This window comes from Letharia lupina (assembly GCF_014066315.1).
Source record: "Letharia lupina isolate WasteWater1 chromosome Unknown contig_22, whole genome shotgun sequence".
NCBI classification, from domain to species: Eukaryota; Fungi; Ascomycota; class Lecanoromycetes; order Lecanorales; family Parmeliaceae; genus Letharia; species Letharia lupina.
Window position 1 is genome coordinate 127,956 of NW_023502991.1, and position 22,760 is coordinate 150,715.

The following is a 22,760-nucleotide window of genomic DNA, read 5'->3' on the forward strand; positions in this document are numbered from 1 at the left end:
GTAAGCTTCGCGCAGATGGAGCTTGAGGGCGTAAAGCATGAGGCCCAAGCAGAGGCATAAGCGAGATATATGCATGATGAGATCAGTAGGCAGGAAGAACACACCTTCCCCTTCGCTTAGCGGAAGAGTAGCAAAGAAAGCGATGAGCTGTCAATTATTTTAGCCGCCGAGAAATGCCAGCTATGCGAGCACATGATTGTTGGACTTCTGCGGACTATTGCGTAGTTTGCTCGTAGATTGCTCATAGTTCCCCATTGATTTTGACGTAGAGCAAGCCTTCCAGACCAAGCTGCATACGAAGCTTCATGCAAAGCGAAGTCAGCGGCGATGAGGATTGGTGGAGTTTGAACGGGGACAGGGAAGGAGCTGGTGTTGGTTTTCCCTCACCCCACACTGGACGGGCCTGGTGGGCCTGAGATCCCGCTGAAGTCTGAACGGTCTTCCGACTGTGACTGCCGACATTTTTCCTTTCCAATTCCAAAAGGTCCATGTCCACGAGTACCTTTGTACCTTTGTACCTCTATCTACGAATCCTCTCCTCAACGTGAACGTGTACGTGTACGGGAACGTGAACGTGACAACCCCAAGATTCTTTTACCCAAACGGGTGTTTACTTTCTTTCGGAAATCGGAAACCCCTTCTGCCATTTCCCCGCTGCCTCTCTGTCCGTATACCCGTTGACTCATCAATGTCACAAGATTGCAACTCCCAAAGTAGAGTCGGATGGAGGACGACCATGTGATCATGCATTGAAAGCAGAGCAATCTCATCCAAGTCGCATTCACCCTATTGCCTCGTGATGACTTGCTCCGGGTCCCTATAGCTGAAAACCCATCAGCTCCCCCTCAACACCGTATCCGCTGCTTATGAAGGTATATAAAGCGCAAAGCTTTGACTATGTGATATCGCAAATACTGTCTTGAGGGGACGGTACAAGCTTATCACTCACATTGACAAGGTACATTTCCAACATGTTTACTTCTATGAGCCACGTCCCGGTTTCAAGCATTCCGTCCTTCGAGACCAGAAAGGCGTTGATTATCATCAACCTACAAAATGATTCCCTCTACGTCAAGGATGAGATTTATATCACCAAGAACCATGACTTTGTGCCCCGCCTCAAGGAGATGATCCCCTATTTCCGCAAGAACGGGGATATTGTCTGGGTCAATACACATATGGGGGTAACTGCCTCACCCCCACCGACTGACTCTGCCCGCGTCGAAGAAGAGTCTAACGAAGTGGCGGAAAAGAACAGACAAGCTCAAAACTTGAAGGAGCAACAGATCGAGTTTGACGCCAAACGAGAGGAGGCTGCTAGGAGAGCGAGACTTGAGAAGATCGATCCCAAAGGAGGCTCTGACTATCCTAGCTTCTATCCGTCAAGCAAAACGAAGGACATCATGGCGCAAGCCTCTGCAGAGACTAGAGCGGAGAAACGGTCAGCGGATCTGCAAGTGTTCAAAAACGACAAAGGCGACTCTATCGAAAAGCATTTGAGTAAACCCAGGAAAGGCCAGCAGGCGAGGTTCTACATTGCTGGGACCAGAGGCGCCGAGATTTGTGACGAGCTGGTGGATGTGGTGGACGAAGAACTAGACCTGATTGTGACCAAGCATCACTATTCGGCTTTCGACCAGACGTCACTTCTTACAGCTTTGAGGACTAAGCTGGTCACCGAGGTCTACCTTTGTGGCATCTTGACGAATGTGGGAGTGTACTCTACTGCAGCAGACGCAGTACAGCATGGACTACAGGTAACTGTCGTTGAAGACTGCCTTGGGTATCGAAGTGAAGACAAGCACGAGGAAGCGTTGCGTCAAATGGCAGACATCATGGGTGTTAATGGTATTGATAGTGAAGAGATCATCGAGGAGTCTGGAGGTCGTCCAGTGCCCGACGCGGAAACACCTGGTATCACTCTCGAGGAGCTCTCACTAAATTCCGATCAAGAGGCAGCAGAAGGTGGCTCTATGATGGTAGGTATGGTTTTCAGCAATCCAGGACCTGCTACCGCTGAAGTTGGCGGTGCGACCAAGGTTGGCGGACGCCCACAATTGCCGCCAGTCGACATTTTTGATCCCAGTTGGCAAGCATCACTATCTCCTGTAGACAAAACAGCACCGCGAGTCGAGAAGGCGCTGAAAGAGAAAGAGGTCTCGCCAATAGCCAGATCGGGGCCTTCTGCTTCGAGGGATCGAAATTCTTGGCAATCCAGATCGGTTACACTAGGACCGAATGACAGTATCGGGTCTGGCGACTCGAAAATCATCCACAATGTCATTGGCTCTTCAATCATCAATAACGCATTCAGCCAAATGAAGGAAGAGGTTGACTGGCAGACCATGTTTCACCGCAGTGGGCAAGTGCCAAGGCTTGTAGCAGTGCAAGGAGAGGTTGGGAAAAATGGTGACATACCAATCTACCGACATCCTGCGGATGAGTCGCCGCCGCTCTTACCATTCACTCCCATGGTTCAAAAGATTCGGCAACAAGTCGTGTCAGCGTTGAAGCAGTCTTTCAACCACGCCCTGATCCAGCTATACCGTGACGGACAGGACAACATCTCCGAGCACTCTGACAAGGTACTTGTTTACAATGTGCGGAGTTGAAATTTGAGCTGACCATGATAGACTCTGGATATTGCTCGCGGTACTAGTATTGTCAATGTGAGCATCGGTGCCCAACGTGTCATGATTCTACGTACGAAGAAGTCCGAACACGGTACAGAAAGTCCCAGCATGAGGCAGACACAGCGTATCAAGATGCCACATAACTCTGTCTTCGTATTAGGACCTCAAAGCAACAAGGAGTGGTTGCATGGAGTTCGAGCTGACAAACGACCTGCTTCAGAGAAGACGGATGAGGAGAAAGCCTTTGAAGGTGAGCGCATCTCGATCACCTTCAGGCAGATCGGTACTTTTATGAACAAGAAAGAAAAGACGATCTGGGGCTCTGGAGCAAAGAGCAAGTCGAGGCAGAAAGCTAGTAGGATCTCCACCAGGGACAACGCTCAGATGGATGCCATGATCAAAGCCTTCGGCAAAGAAAACCACGACACAGATTTCGACTGGGAGGCTGAGTACGGAAGTGGTTTCAATGTCGTCAATCTGGTGAACGAACAAGCGCAGCTCTTTCTCTGCAACGACTCGGTCGCCAATCTTCGCGTGCAGCTTTCGTTGTGCGAGAAATCGATCTCCTGTGCAGCCACCCAACAGGACAAACCCCCCTCGCCTGAACCTGAGGACTTCCAGACCAGATTCCATCCTTGGATGCATGGTCTGTCCAACAGCGAGAATCCTGTTTTCAAGGACATCCATGAAAACGCTACCGTTATAGAGGGCGACCTTACTATCATGTTCTATCTGGAGAAGCATTATCCTTTCCCAGGTACAGAGGCGTCTGTGGCGCAATATGATCAAGCCACTGCCCTCATCTATAGCCAGACTGCAAAGGCCAACGAACTTCTATTTCTCTGGCGTGAGATGCGAGAGTTGCAGGGACCCAACTCACCACCGACGCACCGCTTCAACTTGGAGCGGCCAATGACGCCGAACATCTCGCTGTTCGAGGAGTTCCACAGCAGCCTTTGGACCTGGGAAACCCTTGCAGGAGCCGCGGAATACATTACCGGAGACCACTGGACGATCATCGATTGCGCCTTCTGGCCAGTGTTGAGCCATATCATTGGGGAGTTTGAAGAGTTGAATCAGGAGAGGTATCCGAACCTGCTGGCATATCACCAACGAGTGATGGGGAGGGGATGCGTCAAAACAATTCTCGGCACTGGGAAATGAGACTGAATTCACCGTCAGAGCAATATTTCCAAACTGTCGCTACCCTTGAAATTGACGGCCTGTCGACACGTTTTCCAACTACTCCTCACACAAGAGAGCTGACGAAAGGGGGATCCACAAGTCCGAGAAGGTCTTTTGAATGCCTGATGCTGCGGAAAGAGACGCAGTCTAGAGCCTGTAGAGCGCAATGCCATTCATGACACCAGCATCTTTCCCAGATGCGAATGAAATGCCGAGGTTCCAAGTATGTGGTTCTTGTCCAGCCTCCCATCTTGAGGCATGATTTAGGCCTCTGCGTCCCAGGAATAGCATTGCAGATTTCGTGAATTGGCGCAAAGTACATCAATATGCATATAGCCATGGTCGAGACTGGACATAAGGAGGCTGGTTCTGATTTCTGCATTGGGAGCGACACCGCCGTCGTTTATTCGCAGTACATATATTAGCTTGCCAAGTACACGACTGCAGCTTCATGTAACAGGGCATACGAAGGCCCAACAATGTAGAGCCGAGCATTCATGGATGCAACACATACAAGCATTCGAATCGGGAGGAGAGGGAGGCATAATTTGATATCAAGTGCACACGGTAATTTTTTGCACATTCAATAGCTCCATTATTTGATGTAGCACCAGTCCTAGTAATGCATCTTTGCATTAATCCTGCCAGCCGTCAATGAAAGCCAGCCTAGGCAAGGATTCCTCCAGCACCACTAACAACCAACTCCTCTGCCCCAGGCATGTTCCTTCTGAGAGGCTCGTAGCATCACGGCCATTGATGGAATTCCATCCTGAGAAGTCTGTCGAACCGTAGCGGCCCACCTTTGAGCTCTGTGTCTCATAGCCCTGTCTCCTCGACCCTTCTCCTAGCAACCCGGGTAGCCAAGTTCCTCCCGCTCAGGTGCTTCCCAATCCTTTCGTGGACTCAGTCTTCACGTCCATACCTTCGTCACAGCTTCAATCGGACGCACTGTCATCAGGCATCTGCTGCGTATTCGAGAGTTCCTACACCTTTATATCAGCGCACCCCATTCCCTTCTCCCTCTTCTCCCTCTTCTCCCTTTCCTTCCCTTCCTCCCAACACTATCTACGGAGGGGCTCCTCACCTCCTCGAGCCTCGCCTTCAACCGCTGCAACTGACTCTCCTTGACCACGAGCGTCTGATCGTCGAGATCTTCGACGATGTAGTCGTGCTTGGCTTGGTCGATCTTGAGGATGATGGCTTTGATGGAGGGGTCGCATTCGACGAGGACGCCTGGGGTTTTTGTCGGGTCAGTCGTGCTTGGGAGATGGCGGACCTACCCTTGGGGGTCGGTGTCTACCTTTGACGGCTTTGGGCATGCTGGCTGGACTGAGGTGTGATGCGTGGGTTTTGTTTGGAGAAAGGCCGTTGAGAACCAGTCGATGAGCAATGATAGTTTTAGTGCAGGTTTAATTCATGCATAGAATTTGGGTTTGTGCAGGGCTGAGGAATGCAAACGCCAGAAAAGCATGCTGAATAAATCGGAATCCGATGGCATCCGGAGGGTTTCTCTATCTCCATCCACGATCGTGTTTACCCCCTAAAACTACCTGATCCACCTTTTAAGGGAAGTTTATAGGTGTTATGCTTCTCCCTATTCTCCTGTTGAAAATGGCCTGAAGCTGCGCCCTTCCTGCACTCCGTCACTCAGTCTCTCTTCTCTTTGAATCACACCATTCTCGCGGACTTTGCTCCGGAAGGGGTTATTTTCCATCACCGTCACGACTTCGAAATCCCTTCTTTCTACTTTCCTTACAGCAATGGCAAGCACCAGGCCGACGACGTCAATATTCTCCTTCTCCTCCAAACTCCTCTCCTCCCTCCTCATCCTTCTCGCAACCCAACCCTGCAGCCTAAACGCCCAACCCCAGCAATCACCCACCTCCACCACCTCCTCAAGCGCCATCCCCTCCCTCGTCAACAACCCCGCCAACGGCGACACCGCCCCCTCATCCTTCACCCCCTCCTCCCTCTCCTCCGCCATCCCCTCCGCCACCGACTCCGCCGGCTACGGCAGCCAAGACAACAACACCACCTCCTCACCCCACAACGGAATTCTAAACTATTACTTCCTGCTCCTCGCCGTCTTCGTCGTCGCTATCCTCGTAATCTATTGGTCCCTCGCCCGACGAAGGAGAAAGGCCGCGGCCCGATTGAGTAGAATGCAGCAGAGGGTGCTGTCGGAGGATGTGAGGAGTTGGACCAGGCATAGGCAGCCCGGGCAGGGGCTCGAGGATGAGGAGAGAGGGGGAACCGGGAGGGACGAGGGGTTGGACGAGGCTGGGGAGGCGCCGCCGGCTTATGTCAAGGAGCCCGAACGGGCGCATTTGGACAGGGGTGAGGGGGTCGAGCTGAGGGGGATGGCGAGGTTTAGGGAGATGGTCGGATTGGAGGGGAAGCCGCCGGATTACGAGGAGGGGCTTCCGTCGAGGTGATGGAGGCTGCTAGTCGAGGAAGGAGAGGACTTCGCTGCCGTTATGAGGCCCACCAGACGGCATGCCAGGGTCGTGAGGTGTACGGTGACTGGGCGATCCAGGCATTCTAGAATGGTGTAATGCGAGTGATGACTTTGAAGGACTTTAGATTTTCTTCGAATTAGCGATAGGGATTGCATAGCGGAGGGGAACAAGCGCAGGGTTCAGAGATGGCAAGGGCATCCATCCGCTCTGAGACTGGAACATAGACTAGACATCGAAAAAGACATTCAAACCAACGAAGCAAGCAAGCTCTCGACGTCGATTCCATCTCCGGCTATTACACAGCGTAGCGATGTTATACTTTGCCAACAGTAATGGTACAATATCTAACAGCGACTTCTCATCTCCAGCCGAAGCCTCCGACCATCCCTCCTCACCGCCTCCCCACCCAACCCTTCCGTCCTCTCCAACGCGTCACACCTCCGATCCTCTCCAGCACACCGCCAATCTAATCAAAAGCCTTCCCGATACCCTGCCCGAGCCCGCCCTTGCCGAAATCCTTCCCAAACTCCTTCGCCGCCTCGTCGCCCAGGCCGCCGGAAACCTGGTTGAGCTCATCGTTGGAGACGACGGGGTTCTTCTTCAGCCGATCCTTCCTGCACGCATCGCAACGTCAGCTTTGCGTTCCCGCAGTGCTGATCCAGGTTTCGAAACCGAAACGGAGGGATTGAGACGGAAGGAAGAAGAGAGAGTGTGTGTGTGTGAACAAAAGGAAAGGGAATGTGGGATGGGCGGGGAGAAAGAAAGAGAGAAAGAAAGAAAGAAGAAGGGAAAAAAACGAACAAGAACCCCTCCGCCGCCGTCTCCCCACTCTTCTCCAACATCTTCTCCTCCGCCTTCGCCTCCGCCTTGAAATACTTCTCCATCACAAACTTGACCACGTCGTCCGCCGCGCCCGACATGTAGACCCCGCCCGCCACGGCCGCCAGCACCGTGAGGACGATCGTCGCGACGAGCGCGCCGCTCATGCCGCCTGAGGCGTCGGAGGGGGAGCCGGCCATGGTTGGCGACGTGGGGTCGGGTTTGGGGGGTTGAAAGGTGTGGTGTGGGTTTGAGGAGGTGGTCGTGGGATTTTTGGGGGGGGGTTGATGGGGGTGGAAGATGTATGGGGGTGGAAGAGGGTGGAGGGCGGTTTTGTTTCGGTACGGATTTGTTTGTTATATGCGGGGGGCAGATAGGGGTAAGGGGAGGGGAAACCTGATGGTGTCGTGTGCTTCAAACCGGTTTCGTACGCGGTCGGAGAAATGACGTTGAGAGCTTGGCGGGGATCTCACGTAACGGTATTCTTATCTTAGCGTCTTGGCATCAACGGTGTTCGTTTTCGGGCGTTCCTCCTTTGCTCAACTTTGTTGTCACTGTTCACAATATTAAGTGTATACGGAGTACAGTATTCCTTGATCTCGCCAAAACATCGGCCTCGTTCTTTCTTCGTCATTATGCTTTTAATGCAAAGCCTGACTGTAGGCCTCCAGCTAAAGCCAAACTTACCTCCATCTCTTCAAGTGCAGCAATTCCTTCTCCAGCACGAGAAATTGCACCGAGGAGTATCGCAAGAACGGATTCACAAGGCCCATCAGAAAGTCTCGCGTCCACTGGATGATTTCCCAGGTTCTCGTGCGCGACGTAGATGGAATCAGTTTTGACTTTGTCTTTGCCAAAGAGTGCCACATGGAGCGTAGCTTGAATTCTGCGTCAATACAGAGGTTCTGCAAACGCTGACCAAATTTTGCGCCTCACTGTTGAGATCGATTCTACCGGCTGCAAGCAAATAATTCACTTCCTCATGGAAAAAGAGCGCTATACAGTCTGTCGAGTTGCTGCAGGAGGACCCGATCTGGACTTGGTTTTCGCATGAGAGGGTTGAGAAGACGACGTTTGGGGGTGCGAGAGACGCGTTGAAGGCGAAGAGATGGTGCGGATTTAATGCGATCGAATGAATTGAGGAACTGAGCAGTCGAGGAGAAACTCGAGTTGTCGTGCGTTATCCCATGCTCGCTCTGTTGACCTTGTCGCCTTTTTGCTGGCAACTTTGCTCTTTTGTCGTCTCGTCATGATCGTCAAAGGGATTTGGATCCTCATCGCGTGCCTCTTTCCACCGTTGATATGAATACAGATTACTCGTAGGAGGTGGCAATTGTTTGAATGGCTAGCAGATGGGTATGATGCGTTTATGGCTGCATATACCATACTTGAAACTGGCTTTAATCAATCGTTTCAAAAGAGCTGCTACCCTTTAGACCTGGTGATAGCGACTCTGTGAAGACCAAAAATCACGCTCAACCGCTTATGGCATAATCATTATACGAGAGGGATGTTCTCGACCCATGAAATCGCGGCGTACAATCGGATAAGAACGGGGCGTAGGCTAAAAAAAGACTCTACCAGCAGATAGAACCTTGATGCCGCGTAACAGAAAGATGCTCCAACGCCAAATGCTATGCCAAGTCTCATGACCACATTGGTCTCCTGATACAACATGACGGAGATCTTGTGTACCGGTTGTGTGGGAGTCTGGTGAGTTTTGAGGGTGAAACATTTGACACTGCTTTCAGCGATACCGAGGCCGTGGGGAGCTGCTTTGGGTTCTGCATCCTCAACGGAACCAAACTGTGCTTTTCGCCGCCACAGATTCTTAACACTTTCTCTTCGCCACCACAGACTCTTAACACTTAGCAAGTTACTCATCGAATTAGAATCTCTAGTGTCTATGAATCACTGAATCTTCAACTTTCATTTTCCTGACATTGAATCACCAACCTTCATTTCCCAACCTCAAAGATTATCGAACCAAAGACAACCCGTGTCTGACTACTCTTTAGTGTCCCTGTCTCTCAAGAACAATATCATCATCGACCTGGTCAGGAATTTGCCTTCCAAGTGCACTTTGAGATAGCAAAGTTTTTCAGATTAGGTACTCAACAGTCTGCTCCAACACAATTCCTACGATATCTTCCGTCTTTTTCTTTTTGCATCCCCAACACTCTGCGCGAACAAAGCTGCCATTGCATCTTCCTTCTTTGGGTTTTGTATCCACGACCCATAGACACAACTCCGTATTCAGATTTCTTTGAGCATTTTACTAATATCAATCTTCCTCAACAGATTATTTCCCAAATCATCAATATGCCAAGCCGAAGGGTGGAGGGCTTTTTAAGCAGTCTGACTGAGCAAGAGTACCACGCGAGTAGAGCGCGTTTCGAGAGGACTGAAGCCCGGGCTGCCATCATGAGTTACGAAGAGTTTTTGGAGCAGCTTGAGCTCCAAAATCAGTGGGAAGCAGCCTCTCGTCGTGATGAAGCTCGTAACAATAGAGCTGATCATGCTGCCAATGGCTTTGGAGGGTTTGATTATCTTGGGTCTTGGATACCTTGTTCACGTAAGGCTCGTGATCGCCATGCGAGCGGTTCGTCCCATGGTCATGGTGATCATCGTGGCATCAGTAGAAGAGACTATGAGGCTTACTATGGCGACGAGTCGTTGGCTGGAGAGTCCGACGGTTTCCACGCTGAAGGAGGGAGTGGCAACCTCGGTGCTCGTACTCAATCTGGGGCGTTCAATTCTTATGGTCCAGCGCATAGACATACGGGATACTCGACTGAGGACATTGCAGACTTTGGAGGACGTGATTATCGTCACCGAGCGTCACCACCACCTCGACGTGGTGGAATGTCTTTAGGCGAACGTTCAGCTGCACAGCCTTCACTCGCTGATGCTAGCTCTCGTCATAACGGAGGCCGGCAAGACCTTCCCTCGCAAGATCGCGATGATAGCTATGATAGTGACGCTAGCTTTGCGAGCTCGAGTAGGCGCTACGATGGACGACACAATCCTGCAGGCCGTCGCCATTAGTAGACATAGAAGAGGTGAGCAGCAACAGCTCATTATCGCTGACCAGGTTTTTCGGCTGACCAAAGTAGATTGCTCGTGGCCATGGAACTGGTCAGGTAAAGCTCACAGAACTGGTCATGGAATTGTTGGTAATGGTGCAGACGGGGAATGTTCACAAGTTGTTGCAGAGAGATTCTTGTAACCGTTGATCGAGCTTCTTCTGGCACAGAACGGGCAAATTCGTTTTGCAGATACAATCACATAGATATGGCTTGCTCAAGAACCACTCTTACTGTTATGGCAGCAAATCGTGAACCTGCCTTCTTGTATGAGATTCCAGCAAGAGCCATGAACGGAGAAAATCTTGAGTATTTTCTCAATCTAACAGCCACACAGGTAGGGTAGATGCAAGGAAAGGTTGCACCCGAAGCAGTGTTAATATTTCGGTCAAAGAAGCAGCCATGCTTACAATTTTCGTTATGTATCAGTCTCCATAAAGAGGTTTGATCATCCATAACAGAATACTCTTGGTTGATGCCGAAAGATTGCGTGAAACATAAAAGATTCCACGCCTCGATATTATCACCTGTTCTGTCAATTCGCCCCTTAGCCTTTCAATTCAATGTATTCTGTGCACGTCAAACCAAAGAATTTAGCCATTCACGTTGGAGAACATTGAGTTCCCGTTTTAAGCAGCCTTCGATGTCTGTCTGCATTCGTTCACTCTGCCGAAGTCAATGCATCAAAAACTTGACCTTCAAGACCAATGTTTAAGCTGAAGTAGCCCACGTAACTCATCATCCTCACGCTCAAGTATTACTATATTATTTACTTTAGATATAGAAATTAAAGATCAACAATGATTTAGGTTTAATCGAGCGCTTACTCTAAGCGTGACGCGCGTGGAGTAAGGAAGGTTTGCCGAGACTTGGATTAAGTTGCCAGAGTTTGGATGGGCCTCCATGGCCTCCTGAGCTTCCAACAGAACCTACCCAAAACAACGCCGTCACCCCTCGATACCAGCGTACTCAACAGTCACCCGTGTTCGATTGATCTGCCTCTGTTGCCCGTAATGGCGCGCCAACCAGTCCTCTACGCCCTCCTTTCTCTTGCCCTCTTACCTTTCTCGTGGGCACTCAAGTTTGATCTAGCAGCACACACAGGAAAAGAACGATGTATACGGAATTTCGTGGCCAAAGACACATTGGTCCTTGTAACGGCGATTGTTGACGGGCAAAAAGGAGATGGGCAGCAAGTCAACATGCATGTCAGTCTTCCCGTTACGCCAATTGCGTGCAAGGGAAATCCTGCTGACGCTACGTTTGTACTTCAGATAAAGGACGCTGTGGGCAATGAGTATGGAAGACCCAAGGACATTGTGGGAGAGAAAAGGATGGCATTTACATCGCATGCTGACGCTGCTTTCGATGTATGCTTCGAGAACCAACTTGTCTCATCTCGTAAGCACTGCCCCCAAACACAAACCCGAGGGTGCTAATAAATAATCCAGGGGGAGGAAGTCCGTCACGCCACATTGAATTAGACATTGATATTGGCGCCGATGCCCGAGACTGGTCTGCAATCCAGGCACAAGAGAAGCTCAAGCCGGTTGAGACGGAGCTGCGACGCATTGAAGAGATGGTTGGGGAAATTGTTGGCGAGATGGACTACCTCAGGACAAGAGAACAGAAGCTTAGGGATACGAACGAGAGCACCAATGAGCGCGTCAAATGGTTCGCTTTTGGGACCATGGGAATGCTGGTAGGATTGGGCGCGTGGCAGGTTGTGTATTTGAGGGCTTATTTCAGGTACGTTCCTCCGGACTGCTTCCCTGCTATGGGCAGGAGCCGACACTGACTCCACATTCCCAGATCGAAGCATCTGATTTAGTCCATGCTTACAGCTGGCATTTTGCGTTACATTCGGTCAGATTACTACATTATATGTACTTTTTAGCTTTGCACAGGGTACTAAAATGAGCACCTCGACTACTGACTCGAGGATCAGACCCGTCACTCATCTAGTCTACGCTTTTTTCAGTTCTTCACTTCGACGTCTTCAGCCTTCGGCGGCGCATCCTGACCGCTAAGTCGCCGAGCAGCCTCACCTTGGATACCACATCCCTTCACCGTTCTGCAATCTTTTTCTCTTCTGCTTGTTCCCTTTCTTTTCGGTCCTTGGGCACACTCTGACTATTAAATCGAGAGGTAGATTCACTGATAACTCACTTTCCAATCTCACGTTAATTGATTAGTCTACAACCTGCTTCGCTTCACCTCCTTCAGTCTCCGACTCACCTGGTCTTCGGTCGCTCCAATTTCTGAGTCTCGCATGCTTTTTCTTCGCCAATCAGAAACCATCACAAGACTCGTTTCTACCACGATGGCTCCCAAAGCAGAGGATGCCACCCCGTTAAAGGCGCGCTCCAAGCCATCCACTACCTATGAGCTCGTTGTGCTGAATCTCAAGCCCCTAGGCTCGTATGTACTCTTCCTGAATACAATTGGTACATGGCTTCATCTGACATGCTACAGGCTTCTGACTATCGAGCTGGTTGACGTCTTCGTCGGACCGAAGCGCAAGACCTTCCGCCTTCACGAACATTTGCTGTGCGACCGCTCGGACTACTTCAAAGCAACATTCCAAGGCGAGTTTGCTGAAGCCAAATCTAAAGAGCTCTATTTGCCCGACGACAACGACGCGTCGTTTGAGCTCTTTGTCAATTGGCTCTATGGTGGCAATCTCAAGCCGCCGAGCAATGACGACGAGCTTTCGGCACATCTCGGTCTACTGGCGTTGGCAGAGAAAGTCTTGATTGAACATCTTGGTAATCTCACTGCTGATCACATCAGAGGATACTATCGGGATTCCAAAGCGAGAGTCTCCGCTGGAGATCTCTCATTCGTCTTCGAGAACACCAGCAGCCATCTGATGCTACGATGTATGGCTGTCGTCGCAGCAATGCAGACATTGAGATCAAGCTCCAACAAGGGTCTTCCAGCCGACCTCCGGGAGCTAATCATGAAAGGCGGTGAAATAGCAGCGATGTTCGCCAAGTACTTGCTATATTCGCAAGACCACGGAAAGATATCCAGAATCGACCATGTGCTTGATCTCAACAGAAGCTGTACTTTCCATTACCACAATTACACCCCCAAATGCAAAGGGCCAGCGGTTGGAAAGCTCGATGACTTTGAGGAGGGTAGTGCTCAGAAACCCAAGCCTAGCAAGTGAATAAAAGGACGCAGCTGGGTCGCTGGATGGTTCGCGAGAATCAAGGAACAGTCCGAGCGTTGCAAAGGAAGGGAGCCATCACAAAGGTCAGGTCTCTGCAACGAAGGTGGTGGTTCTTTTCCGATTTGGGGGACATTTGACGGATTGTTGATCATGGCATGAACACAGACAGGTTCTTCTTCTTTGTGCCCAGGGACTACTCGATGCCAGTCATCAAGCAAGGCATGTTCATGAACTAGTCTTGAGCAACACATACCATGATCTCATCCGTATATGTTTTGGCTCAATCGCCGCTAATGTGTCAATTTCTACACCTGCTCCACCTCACGTCGAAGCCGGATATCGCCTATTTTCGCTACGAAATCGTTAGAATACACTTCGAGCATGGCAGATCCAACCTCACAATTTGTCTAATCTGCGTTCTCGTACAGCCCGAGCTCTTCCCCTCCCCATCAGACCCTTTCGCATCGCTTCCGCACATACTTCCCCTGCTGCACCTTGGGTAGTCTTCAAGAAGTCGGATTTGCGTTAAAACTCTCTGACGTTCTTTACTGCCCCCCTCGCAGCCTTACTGTCTTTGGGTAAGGGAAATATGTCATCGATGGTTCTCCAGTGTGCAAGCCCTGCTAGAGTCACGCTCAGACTTTAGATGTCATCTCATTTCTTGGATCGTGATCGTACACAATTCAGTGTCGGGAAAGAGCTATTGTCTATATTGCGTGATCTGAAGGTACAAGGTCATCACAAAAAATTGCAAAGCCTACGCCAAGCCCTTAGAAATGTTTGGAAGACACAAGAAATCGACAATTATAGTGAACGCTTAAACGATCATCGTTCGCAGATCGTTTTTCACCTCATCAAACTTCTCAGGTACGTGTAAGATCCACGAGCTGACTCATTACTGATTTCACCTTCAAAAGGACGAACAGTCGAATGTTGTCATCGCCTTGGAAAACCAGGCCTCACGCCACCGTAGCCTCGGGACGTCCGTAGAGAATCAAGCAACACACCTGAAGAGGGACATCGTGAGGTCGCTAGATCGCCTGACTGTTCTAATATCCGGGGATCCTGACGGACCCCTCAAGGACTTAACTTTGCAACCCTTGACGCTCGCCATTGATGGCAGCACAAGCACACGACAGGTAAAGCCTATCGAGAGCTTACGCCTCGCGATGATTTCTGAGAGGCCAGCACGCGTAGTGGAGGCTTACCCGTCAACCTTCGATTGGCTTTTCACAGATATGAAGCCTGGTGGAGTCCCGGGGTTTCTTTGTGCTGGATCAATTGAAAGCGTGTAACGGTATATACTCGCTCAGTGAGAAGGCTGGGTCAGGAAAGTCTACACTTATGAAATCCCTTGTCACTAATATGAGGATACGAAGAGCACTCCACAACTGGGCAGGAGAAAATCGACTTATGACCGCCAGCTTCTTCTTTTGGAATGCGGGAGCATATACGCAGAAATCTCAGCATCGTCGTCTGCAGAATATCCTATAAAATGTGTTTCAAGAGCGGCCCGGGCTAGTTTCGCAGATATGTCAGTCGCAATTGCGGAGGGTCAACGATGCAGTATTCCATTGGACGCGCGCCGAAATTGCAGAGGTACTCGATCGCTTAAAGACAGTCGAAACAACATGATTCTGTTGTTTCATAGACGGCCTTGATGAGTTCGATGGGGATCACACCGAAGTCCTTGAAGTCCTGCAAGGTCTCACATCCTCGAGTCACATCAAGATACTTTTTTCCAGCAGACCGTGAAATGTTTTCTAAAACACTTATGGGGATAATGCTGGATTGAGATTGAAAACTTCAAGATCTTATTCGACCAGATATTCAACGTCTCGTGGAAGGTAAGAGGAAGGTTAGCTTGTGGAAGACGGCCACTTTCGACAGTTGAAGGCCTTAGATCATCGATATAACGACCTTGTTGTTGGAAAAGTCGAGCAGTGTTCTCCGATGGGTTAATGGTTCTTCTTGTCATGCAATCTCTTCGTCGTGGCCTGGGTCATTCCGATACGATCCCGGAACTTCAGTATAGACTTCGGATCCTCCCCACGGAACCCTGCACAAGGATTGCAACCCGAGTCTCCGGGCATCTTCGCCACCACTGCATGAACAGCCCCGTACCCAGACGGCGCCCTCGCGAGCATTGTATACCGAACCGACCTTCCCGCCGGTTAGCGACCGGGCGGGCACGTATCGAGGGGCGTGTTCGGTGGCGATTTCGAGTGGGCGTTTTTCTCGTTGCTGTGAGCTCCGGACCTTGAGCGATGATCTGGCAACGTGAATCTGCCAATATTCTCATGTACTTGCAGACGGTGAACCGGCCGCGCAAAGACCTTCGAAGCAAAAATGTCATTTTCTTCGTCTCTGAGGGCGAGAAGATAGTCTTCTCGGAGATGTACCGCCTACGCCTATATCTTGTGGTTTGAGAACCTCGGCCTAAAAGCAGCACCGATGAAGTGAATGGTTCCATTTTTAATATTTAGTCAATAAACAGGGAGGATTTTGACACATTCATCTGGGAAAAGCGTCACTATTCCTCTGACTTTTTCTATATGGCGCGTTATGCCATGCTTGTCACATCTTGTATTTGTGTACTCTACGATGCAAATGGACATCCTTGAAGATACCAAAATCTGTTGATCAATAGGAATACACTGAGAACAATCAGCGGCGCTGCAATGGCTCCAAAACCAGGCGGAACAGACGTGCCCAAGCAGCAAACTACGCAAAAGATCTGTTGAGTGCGCAGTAAACTTCGCAATAGCAGCGATGGGCCCTTCTCGACGGTTCCCTACAACCATTCTTGTTGATTCTAGCACGGCGGATATCAATCCAAACATTGACTTAGCGGCCAACTTGCAGATAGTGATTACTGCGGGCCGAGCAATAGCACAGCTGGCATTAGTATCCGTAAGTTCCTAACTCTGCTCTACTACATCTGTGATAAAAACCCAGGGTTATGCACTCTCAACCAGGACGCCAGTCTGAAGGCAATTGCTGTGAATCTTCTGATCCTATTTGACGAATCTTTGAACCAGAACCAGCCCATAGCCGCAACGAACATCCTTCCAGCTACATGTTTTGAGTCCGCAATCACATCTTCTGCTACAACCACGTCTTCCGGTTGCCCAAACAACTCCTCAGCGGTAAGCGGGTCTCTTCGATCACTTCAATGACCAAAAGACTCTGGCTAATTGGATTAGCCTTGTTGTCCGGACACTACTTGCTTAGGTGATAACAGCGCCGCAACCGGAACTTGCACAGTTGGATCTTTATCGGGATGCAGCTGCGCTCCGTAGGTAACTCCAATAGGTAGTTTTTCACCCTACTACTCTCTCCAAAGCCTTTGGAACCTTATGAAATGTGTGATAGTCGATTCAGGCAATGCGAACTTGATAAGCCTCCAGGCAGAGATCATAAGCGCCCTCATAACATACGCGTCCGCCCATCCTCCAACGAGCTCTTCTCCCTTTCCGGAACTCTTCCAACTCCTACCTCGTCGGATAACCTATCAGAAACAGCTGTCCCATCTCCCGTGTGTAATATTTACCCGATCGGGTCTTGTGCGACTTCTGTACAGACATCTGCACTCCCGTCTGCAGTCGCCGAATGTACTAATAATTTCTATGTACAACTATGTGGGGTCAATATGACATCTATCAGCAGTCCCTACATTCAGGTGGGCAGCTATATCGGGGTCACCTTTGTTTTGAGAATTCAGTGGTTATCTGGCTGTACATTGGTGGCTTCGCAGAATCCGCAGAATCCAGTACCCAACAACCTAGACATATCAGATGTCACGATATTCCAAGACGAATTTTCGAATTGTGAGATCTTCCAGGCCCACGTTTGGAACGTTTATAGCTGATGCTGATTCGCTATGGAAGGTCCCGCCAGGGCTTACGACATCGGCTCGACGGTTTATTCCATGCAGACTGGGGGCGAAATCACGCAACAATTGCCTGGGTACGGCGTCTTTGCAAGCCCTCCGCAAACACAACTGTTCTTCAACTCGGGGTCGTTTTGTGCCTCAGAAGGACGGAATGAACTCCGGTTCTGAAACGCTTTGATAGTTGATCCACAGTTGATGTCACTGTACACATATCTAGCTGTGGCCTTGTGTTTGTGACGTGTGCGTTCCAACCGAGTATGACACAACTGAATCTCAAACTGAAATATCTACACAGTGCCCAAGACCTGAGGTACAGCCAACCAATCAAACACCATTGTCGTCAAAAATGTAGGTAGAGTAGGTGCGTAGTGGAGGTATCAGTCGATATGCATTCTAGCCAATGATTATAGACTGCTTCGCGCAAAAGACATAGAACTCTTGTTCGCTTTACAGTTCCTTGAGAAAAATCACCGAAGCTACCTATGGCGACGGTTGCAAAGTCTTCGACGCGCTTGATTACTTTTTGGTCGAGTACCCCGTGATGAAATGATCCGCGCCAAGTACTGGGCTAGGTCGACGACTTGGGTAACGGTAGGGTTCGATAACGTACGCTGCCTCAGCAACATACACCGGCCTCACATGATGACCCACTCTGGAGTGAAGTCCTCCATGTGGACTACTGTGGACTACTAGCCAACCAACATAGATAAAGCCATGACCTGTTCCATCTTTGCCCACAACCACGGAAAGATAGACTTAGCCGGGTTTGTTCGTCTTGGTGTACGGTAGGCGTTTCAATTCGTCAGCGGTTGGCGGATGCTGAGCGCCCAAGAGACTCTAAAGTGCATGACTCAATCGCTGCGACCCGTTCTGAGACGGAAGCTTGACGCAGAACGTGCTTTCAGTGCGACTGTTCCTCCTGGCGGCAAGAGCAGAAATCCATCAAGAATCCGTGCAAGTCGGTCACGATATGCCTCTCGATCTTTGATTTATCGTTATGGACTCTAACTGTGACTCTTGCATGAGCCTTTTAGAAACCTTGCTGATGAGCTTAGCTATGAAGAACAAAACAATGAGACCGTCTCGAGACAATTATGTTATAGAGAGGAAATTGAGCAGTGAAATTCGCAAAGGGGTCTCAGCTCTACGGCTATGGACTGAACTGTTCGTGTGTCGAAATTCAGCCTTTCGGCCCCATTACATAGAAGCTAAATTACAGAGGTGCATGATTGAATCAGCCACTTGAATAGCAGTTGGCCCCTGAGATGTAGGAAATTGGCAACTCAAAGCAGGATTATCGTTCCAAAAGAGGGAAGGTGTACTAGCTTGAGAGGACTAAAGACGCCTGTATATATATAAATAAATAAGACGATTTTGATCGTAGTGGCTGGATAGTTCAGTGGCAGAATTCTTGCTTTGGGTCATCACAAAATGTAAGAGGTCCTGGGTTCAAATCCCAGTTCAGCCCGTCAAAGTTTTTGTTTTTTTTCGCCCTATGTGATGGCCTATCTTTATAAAGAGGTACGTTTCCAATCTAAACGAAGGGTGCCAAGGAGGTACGGCAGAAACTTCGCACATGATACGAGTAGCGTCGTGGTTTGAACAGCTGTATTGACGGAAAGATACTTTATACGTCTTCGAATAATGCCAAGACGTGAAGATATGCCAAGACTCGCGACATTGATGTCATTCCCAAATCCATAAATCACCATCATCTCTACGATTGCCCACTCTTCCTATAATCTCAAGCACGTTTCAATCACCTCCCACCATGTCTCTATTACGATGTATACCACGCTCTGCTCGGCCAGTCTCCAGAGCCTTCAGACCCATATCAACCTCTATGCCCCGCACCTTCCCAAATCCTCACTCGAATGAGAATGCCTCAGAATGGCAAGAATCACAAAAGTCCAAGCCCGATGGGCCACATATGACCAATACCAACTCTACCATTGCCAATGAGATGCCAAGTGTAGGTGCCGATAAGGCACCGCCTGAGCTCCTGAGCTCCGTCGACCCAGATTTCGTGCCAAAAGATTCGATTCCGGAGAACACCGAGCATATGATGGCGGGGGCTCAGAAGGGTGCGCCCGAGAGCGGCGTCAATGCGGAGCTTGAGGTGGGCGAGATGGAGGGAGCAAGTTTCAAGGTGGAGCCACTGAGGCGGACTGGCGAAGATGGCAACACCATGCGCGCTAGGTTGTTATGTCCGTTTCTCTACTCGACTTAACCATCAAAGACATGCAAAGGCTGACCCAGACCTTCTTTCTAACAGATCAGAGCCGCAAGAGGGGAACCCTCGAAAGTGATCTCCTCCTCTCCACCTTCGCTGACACCAACCTCCCCCGCATGACCACGAAGCAGCTCCAACAATACGACCTCTTCCTCGATGAGAACGACTGGGATATCTACTATTGGGCTACACAAGAACCGACACCAACATCCCGTGAGACCGCAGAAGGTGGCGACTCGGACTCGTCTACACCGGCTGCTCAAGGCAAAGCCATGGATAAGTCTGAGACGGACGAGTGGAGACAAGGCGCACCTAGAAGCGGTGAATGGGCTCAAACTGTTGGCACGTTCAAGCCTGCGTACAGACCTGTGCCACAGCGGTGGCAGAATAGTGAGATTCTAGCAATGTTGAGGAAGCATGTCATTGATCGGAGCGCTGGTGGCGTTCATGAGGAACCGAACGCGAAGGTGGAGGGCAAGGGACTGGAACAAAGCGTAAAAGGGACTGGCGGAGGTGGACTGGGCAGGATGCCAGAAGTTCAGAATTTCGATATCTGAACTCTGAATGGCGCTACTCATCATCGGTGGTGTGTAGGATCTGCAGCAAGCATTGTCGAATCGAAACTGAACGGGTCCTCTGGCCTCGTAAGCCTTCCGCTGGGAGCCTTTGGTTCACATGCACAGCGTAAGCCGTGACACAAAGACTTCTTTCAGACTCGTCCTCAAGAGCCTTGCGCTCTAACCTACTATGAACGCGAATTCAAGTCATCAATTCTTCTCTGGATTGCAATTGGGCATAAACTCGCTTGGAGTTTCTCTAGGCTGCATTCATCGAACAGCATTCTTCGCAGTTGGCCCACCAGCCACCAGACTGTTTTCAGGTAATGCTTCCAAGTACTTGACTGGTATTTTACATTCCCCGCACAGTTGGGAATGCTAAGCGAGGGCTGGAAGTGATTTTTGTATCTTAAAACCCTACTCGTTCTGCACTTGTATTTGTTGTTTTCTGCTCGCTGCGGCAACTTGAACGAAGTTCTCGCAAACCGGTCTCATCATGTTCAGCTTTCCAGCTGAACGATTCAATTCCTTTTAACGAAGTCCCTTTAAGCCCCTGCCTCTTGATCGCACTACAAAAATTTTACTCATCTGCACGCATGCAGCCAGACACAATGCTGAACTTCGGTTGCTATCGCTCGATGAACAAAGACTTCGGCAACACCAGCACGCAGATCGAAGACCCTTGCGATGACCTCTTTGATGAATGGCTGAACCAAGACCCGACCACTATCAGCGATACGGCAGATGGATCAGACGACTTTTACGATTTCGATTTTGCGTTTGATGAGGAGACGGTCTCGAGTGGAAGTTATTCTACTGGAAGCAAGACCACCAGCCTGCCTTCTTCCCAACGACTACCTGCAGCTGATCTCCGTTTTTCACCTCCTCAGCTGACTCCACCCTTGCGAAGCCGCCCTCCTCTCATCCGATGCGAGGCGCCGACGGTGAGAAGTGCAATCTCCAGCAGCGAACTTCTGAAACTGGAAGGGAAACTGTCCCACAAAAATCGGCAAACGAAGGCTCCACTAATACCATCTTCCTCTTCAGCTGTCCTAACGCTTGGAGGAACGCTACGGAGGAAAGCAAAGTTCTGCGCTCCCGCACCAGAACCACAGCGTGGCAGGTCGCAGAAAGTCTTCAAAACTCCTTCAAGCGAGATGATGCGTCCTTCCTATCACTATCGGCAAGACACGCCGGCGTATCATGAATGGACACGGCGGTTCGAGCAGATCAGTCTTCAGACGCCGAACAATACCCCTCAATTGTCACCTCCACGGAGTAGAGGTAGCTTTCGAGACCATAGACCCGGCGATATTGTGACTTCGAGTCGTAAGTCCACACAACAGCATCCGAAAGATGCTATGAGTGTTTCTGATATGAAGTCAGAGGCACCCAAAGAGAAATCCACCACTCCGCAGACATCTTTTTATCATCCTCTCCCGAACGCTCATGCCCTGCAAGGCCAAGTGAGCGATGCTGAAATGAACTCCATGCCCTCGACAAGCGGCGACGTCGAAGCTGAAGGCAAAGAACAGGGAAGCGAACGCACGCATGTGCGACAATTACGCCACCCATCATCATGGAATTATCTGCCGATATCTCCTCTTGACCTCGGTTTCTCAGCGGCGTCGCCAAACCATGTTCAGCCCAGCTGGTTGCACAGGCTTCCAGAAAATGTCAATATAGACTCCTACCAACACAACGCCAGCGCCACGCAGTCAACGCCAGGAATCGCACAGCCGTCGTCAGACTACATGCGCCAAGACTTCCTGATCCAATACGAACCCTATGGTCAGTTCGTCAACGAAGACCCGTCGACTGGCTACTCGATCGTGTCGTCCAATCCGCTACAGTCGCCAGGCGCAGAGGAGATACCCATTGCGCTCTACGGACACGATGACCCCGATCTAGTTGGGATGGCTCGCCCTCCATCCCCCCAGCTACGCTCCCTATCAGTCTCCCCACCGCTCCACTCTCCCACCAAATCTCGCGGCCGGTCAAAAATGCGCAGCCACAAAAAGACCAAATCCGTGGGCCAACTGAAGCAACCGAAATCGTCCAGCACGCTCAAATCAGCCAAATCCTTCGGCAACATCAAGTCTCCAAAATCAACAGGCTCCAGCTTCGGCAACTTTGTCAACTTCACGGCGCATGATAGCGATAGGATTCTTACCGGGGTTGCGCCGAGCGGGAGCTCGAAGACGAAGGCGAGGAGGGAGCAGGAGGCTAATGAGAAGAAGAGGAAGTTGAGCTTGGCGGCGTTGAGGGCAATTGAGGAGGCCGGTGGGGATGTTAATGCGGTGGAGATGTTGAAGGCTGAGTTCGATGATTGATGGGGTGGATTCGGCTGTATACAGCAGTATATGTAATGGGAGTAAATGAGGGAGATACTAATAGCAACAACCTTCATTCCACGTGGGGAGTTGAAGGTGTCCAGTAGGATTGCAATGATTCGTGTTGCTTTTCTCACTAGTCCTCCCAGGCATAGGGTACATGTCTCCCTGTACTATCTATATCCTGTTTACGATGCTTGATCCTCGTCAAGTCTCTCTGTGGACTACAATAGGCGTTGATCTTCGCTTCTGTATGTACTTGTATGTTTCCTACTGTTCTCCTTGAAGCATTCTTCGTTACATACAAAGCATTGTGGTCCACTACCGCCCAACGTCTATGGGTAGGGCTGATAGCTTTTGTACTCGTGTCAGCGTGTCAGGT

General features: G+C 50.1%; 9 protein-coding genes and 1 non-coding gene across 10 annotated transcripts; 8 read left to right on the forward strand and 2 right to left on the reverse strand.

Moving 5' to 3' along the window:
* Window positions 1–971: 971 nt before the first annotated feature.
* On the forward strand, window positions 972–3,797 carry HO133_005658 (uncharacterized protein; the record flags this gene model as incomplete). Its single annotated transcript, XM_037296566.1, has 2 exons — window positions 972–2,585; window positions 2,634–3,797. 2 exons carry the CDS (start codon window positions 972–974, stop codon window positions 3,795–3,797), a joined length of 2,778 nt encoding a protein of 925 aa, XP_037147747.1.
* Window positions 3,798–4,753: 956 nt separating this feature from the next.
* On the reverse strand, window positions 4,754–5,137 carry HO133_005659 (uncharacterized protein; the record flags this gene model as incomplete). Its single annotated transcript, XM_037296567.1, has 3 exons — window positions 4,754–4,801; window positions 4,903–5,051; window positions 5,119–5,137. The coding sequence occupies 3 exons, from the start codon at window positions 5,135–5,137 to the stop codon at window positions 4,754–4,756; spliced, it is 216 nt and encodes a 71-aa protein (XP_037147748.1).
* Window positions 5,138–5,578: 441 nt separating this feature from the next.
* On the forward strand, window positions 5,579–6,253 carry HO133_005660 (uncharacterized protein; the record flags this gene model as incomplete). The annotated part of the gene is made up of 1 exon (XM_037296568.1): window positions 5,579–6,253. One exon carries the CDS (start codon window positions 5,579–5,581, stop codon window positions 6,251–6,253), a length of 675 nt encoding a protein of 224 aa, XP_037147749.1.
* A 490-nt stretch (window positions 6,254–6,743) lies between these two features.
* Window positions 6,744–7,296, reverse strand: HO133_005661 (uncharacterized protein; the record flags this gene model as incomplete). Its single annotated transcript, XM_037296569.1, has 2 exons — window positions 6,744–6,891; window positions 7,079–7,296. The coding sequence occupies 2 exons, from the start codon at window positions 7,294–7,296 to the stop codon at window positions 6,744–6,746; spliced, it is 366 nt and encodes a 121-aa protein (XP_037147750.1).
* A 2,122-nt stretch (window positions 7,297–9,418) lies between these two features.
* On the forward strand, window positions 9,419–10,144 carry HO133_005662 (uncharacterized protein; the record flags this gene model as incomplete). The annotated part of the gene is made up of 1 exon (XM_037296570.1): window positions 9,419–10,144. One exon carries the CDS (start codon window positions 9,419–9,421, stop codon window positions 10,142–10,144), a length of 726 nt encoding a protein of 241 aa, XP_037147751.1.
* A 1,051-nt stretch (window positions 10,145–11,195) lies between these two features.
* On the forward strand, window positions 11,196–12,013 carry HO133_005663 (uncharacterized protein; the record flags this gene model as incomplete). Its single annotated transcript, XM_037296571.1, has 4 exons — window positions 11,196–11,390; window positions 11,457–11,583; window positions 11,634–11,931; window positions 11,995–12,013. The coding sequence occupies 4 exons, from the start codon at window positions 11,196–11,198 to the stop codon at window positions 12,011–12,013; spliced, it is 639 nt and encodes a 212-aa protein (XP_037147752.1).
* Window positions 12,014–12,505: 492 nt separating this feature from the next.
* On the forward strand, window positions 12,506–13,357 carry HO133_005664 (uncharacterized protein; the record flags this gene model as incomplete). Its single annotated transcript, XM_037296572.1, has 2 exons — window positions 12,506–12,603; window positions 12,658–13,357. 2 exons carry the CDS (start codon window positions 12,506–12,508, stop codon window positions 13,355–13,357), a joined length of 798 nt encoding a protein of 265 aa, XP_037147753.1.
* Window positions 13,358–18,640: 5,283 nt separating this feature from the next.
* HO133_005665 lies at window positions 18,641–18,723 on the forward strand. Its single transcript has one exon. It is a non-coding gene; the product is annotated as a tRNA-Pro (tRNA).
* A 303-nt stretch (window positions 18,724–19,026) lies between these two features.
* Window positions 19,027–20,045, forward strand: HO133_005666 (uncharacterized protein; the record flags this gene model as incomplete). Its single annotated transcript, XM_037296573.1, has 2 exons — window positions 19,027–19,462; window positions 19,531–20,045. The coding sequence occupies 2 exons, from the start codon at window positions 19,027–19,029 to the stop codon at window positions 20,043–20,045; spliced, it is 951 nt and encodes a 316-aa protein (XP_037147754.1).
* Window positions 20,046–20,641: 596 nt separating this feature from the next.
* On the forward strand, window positions 20,642–22,378 carry HO133_005667 (uncharacterized protein; the record flags this gene model as incomplete). The annotated part of the gene is made up of 1 exon (XM_037296574.1): window positions 20,642–22,378. One exon carries the CDS (start codon window positions 20,642–20,644, stop codon window positions 22,376–22,378), a length of 1,737 nt encoding a protein of 578 aa, XP_037147755.1.
* Window positions 22,379–22,760: the final 382 nt, after the last annotated feature.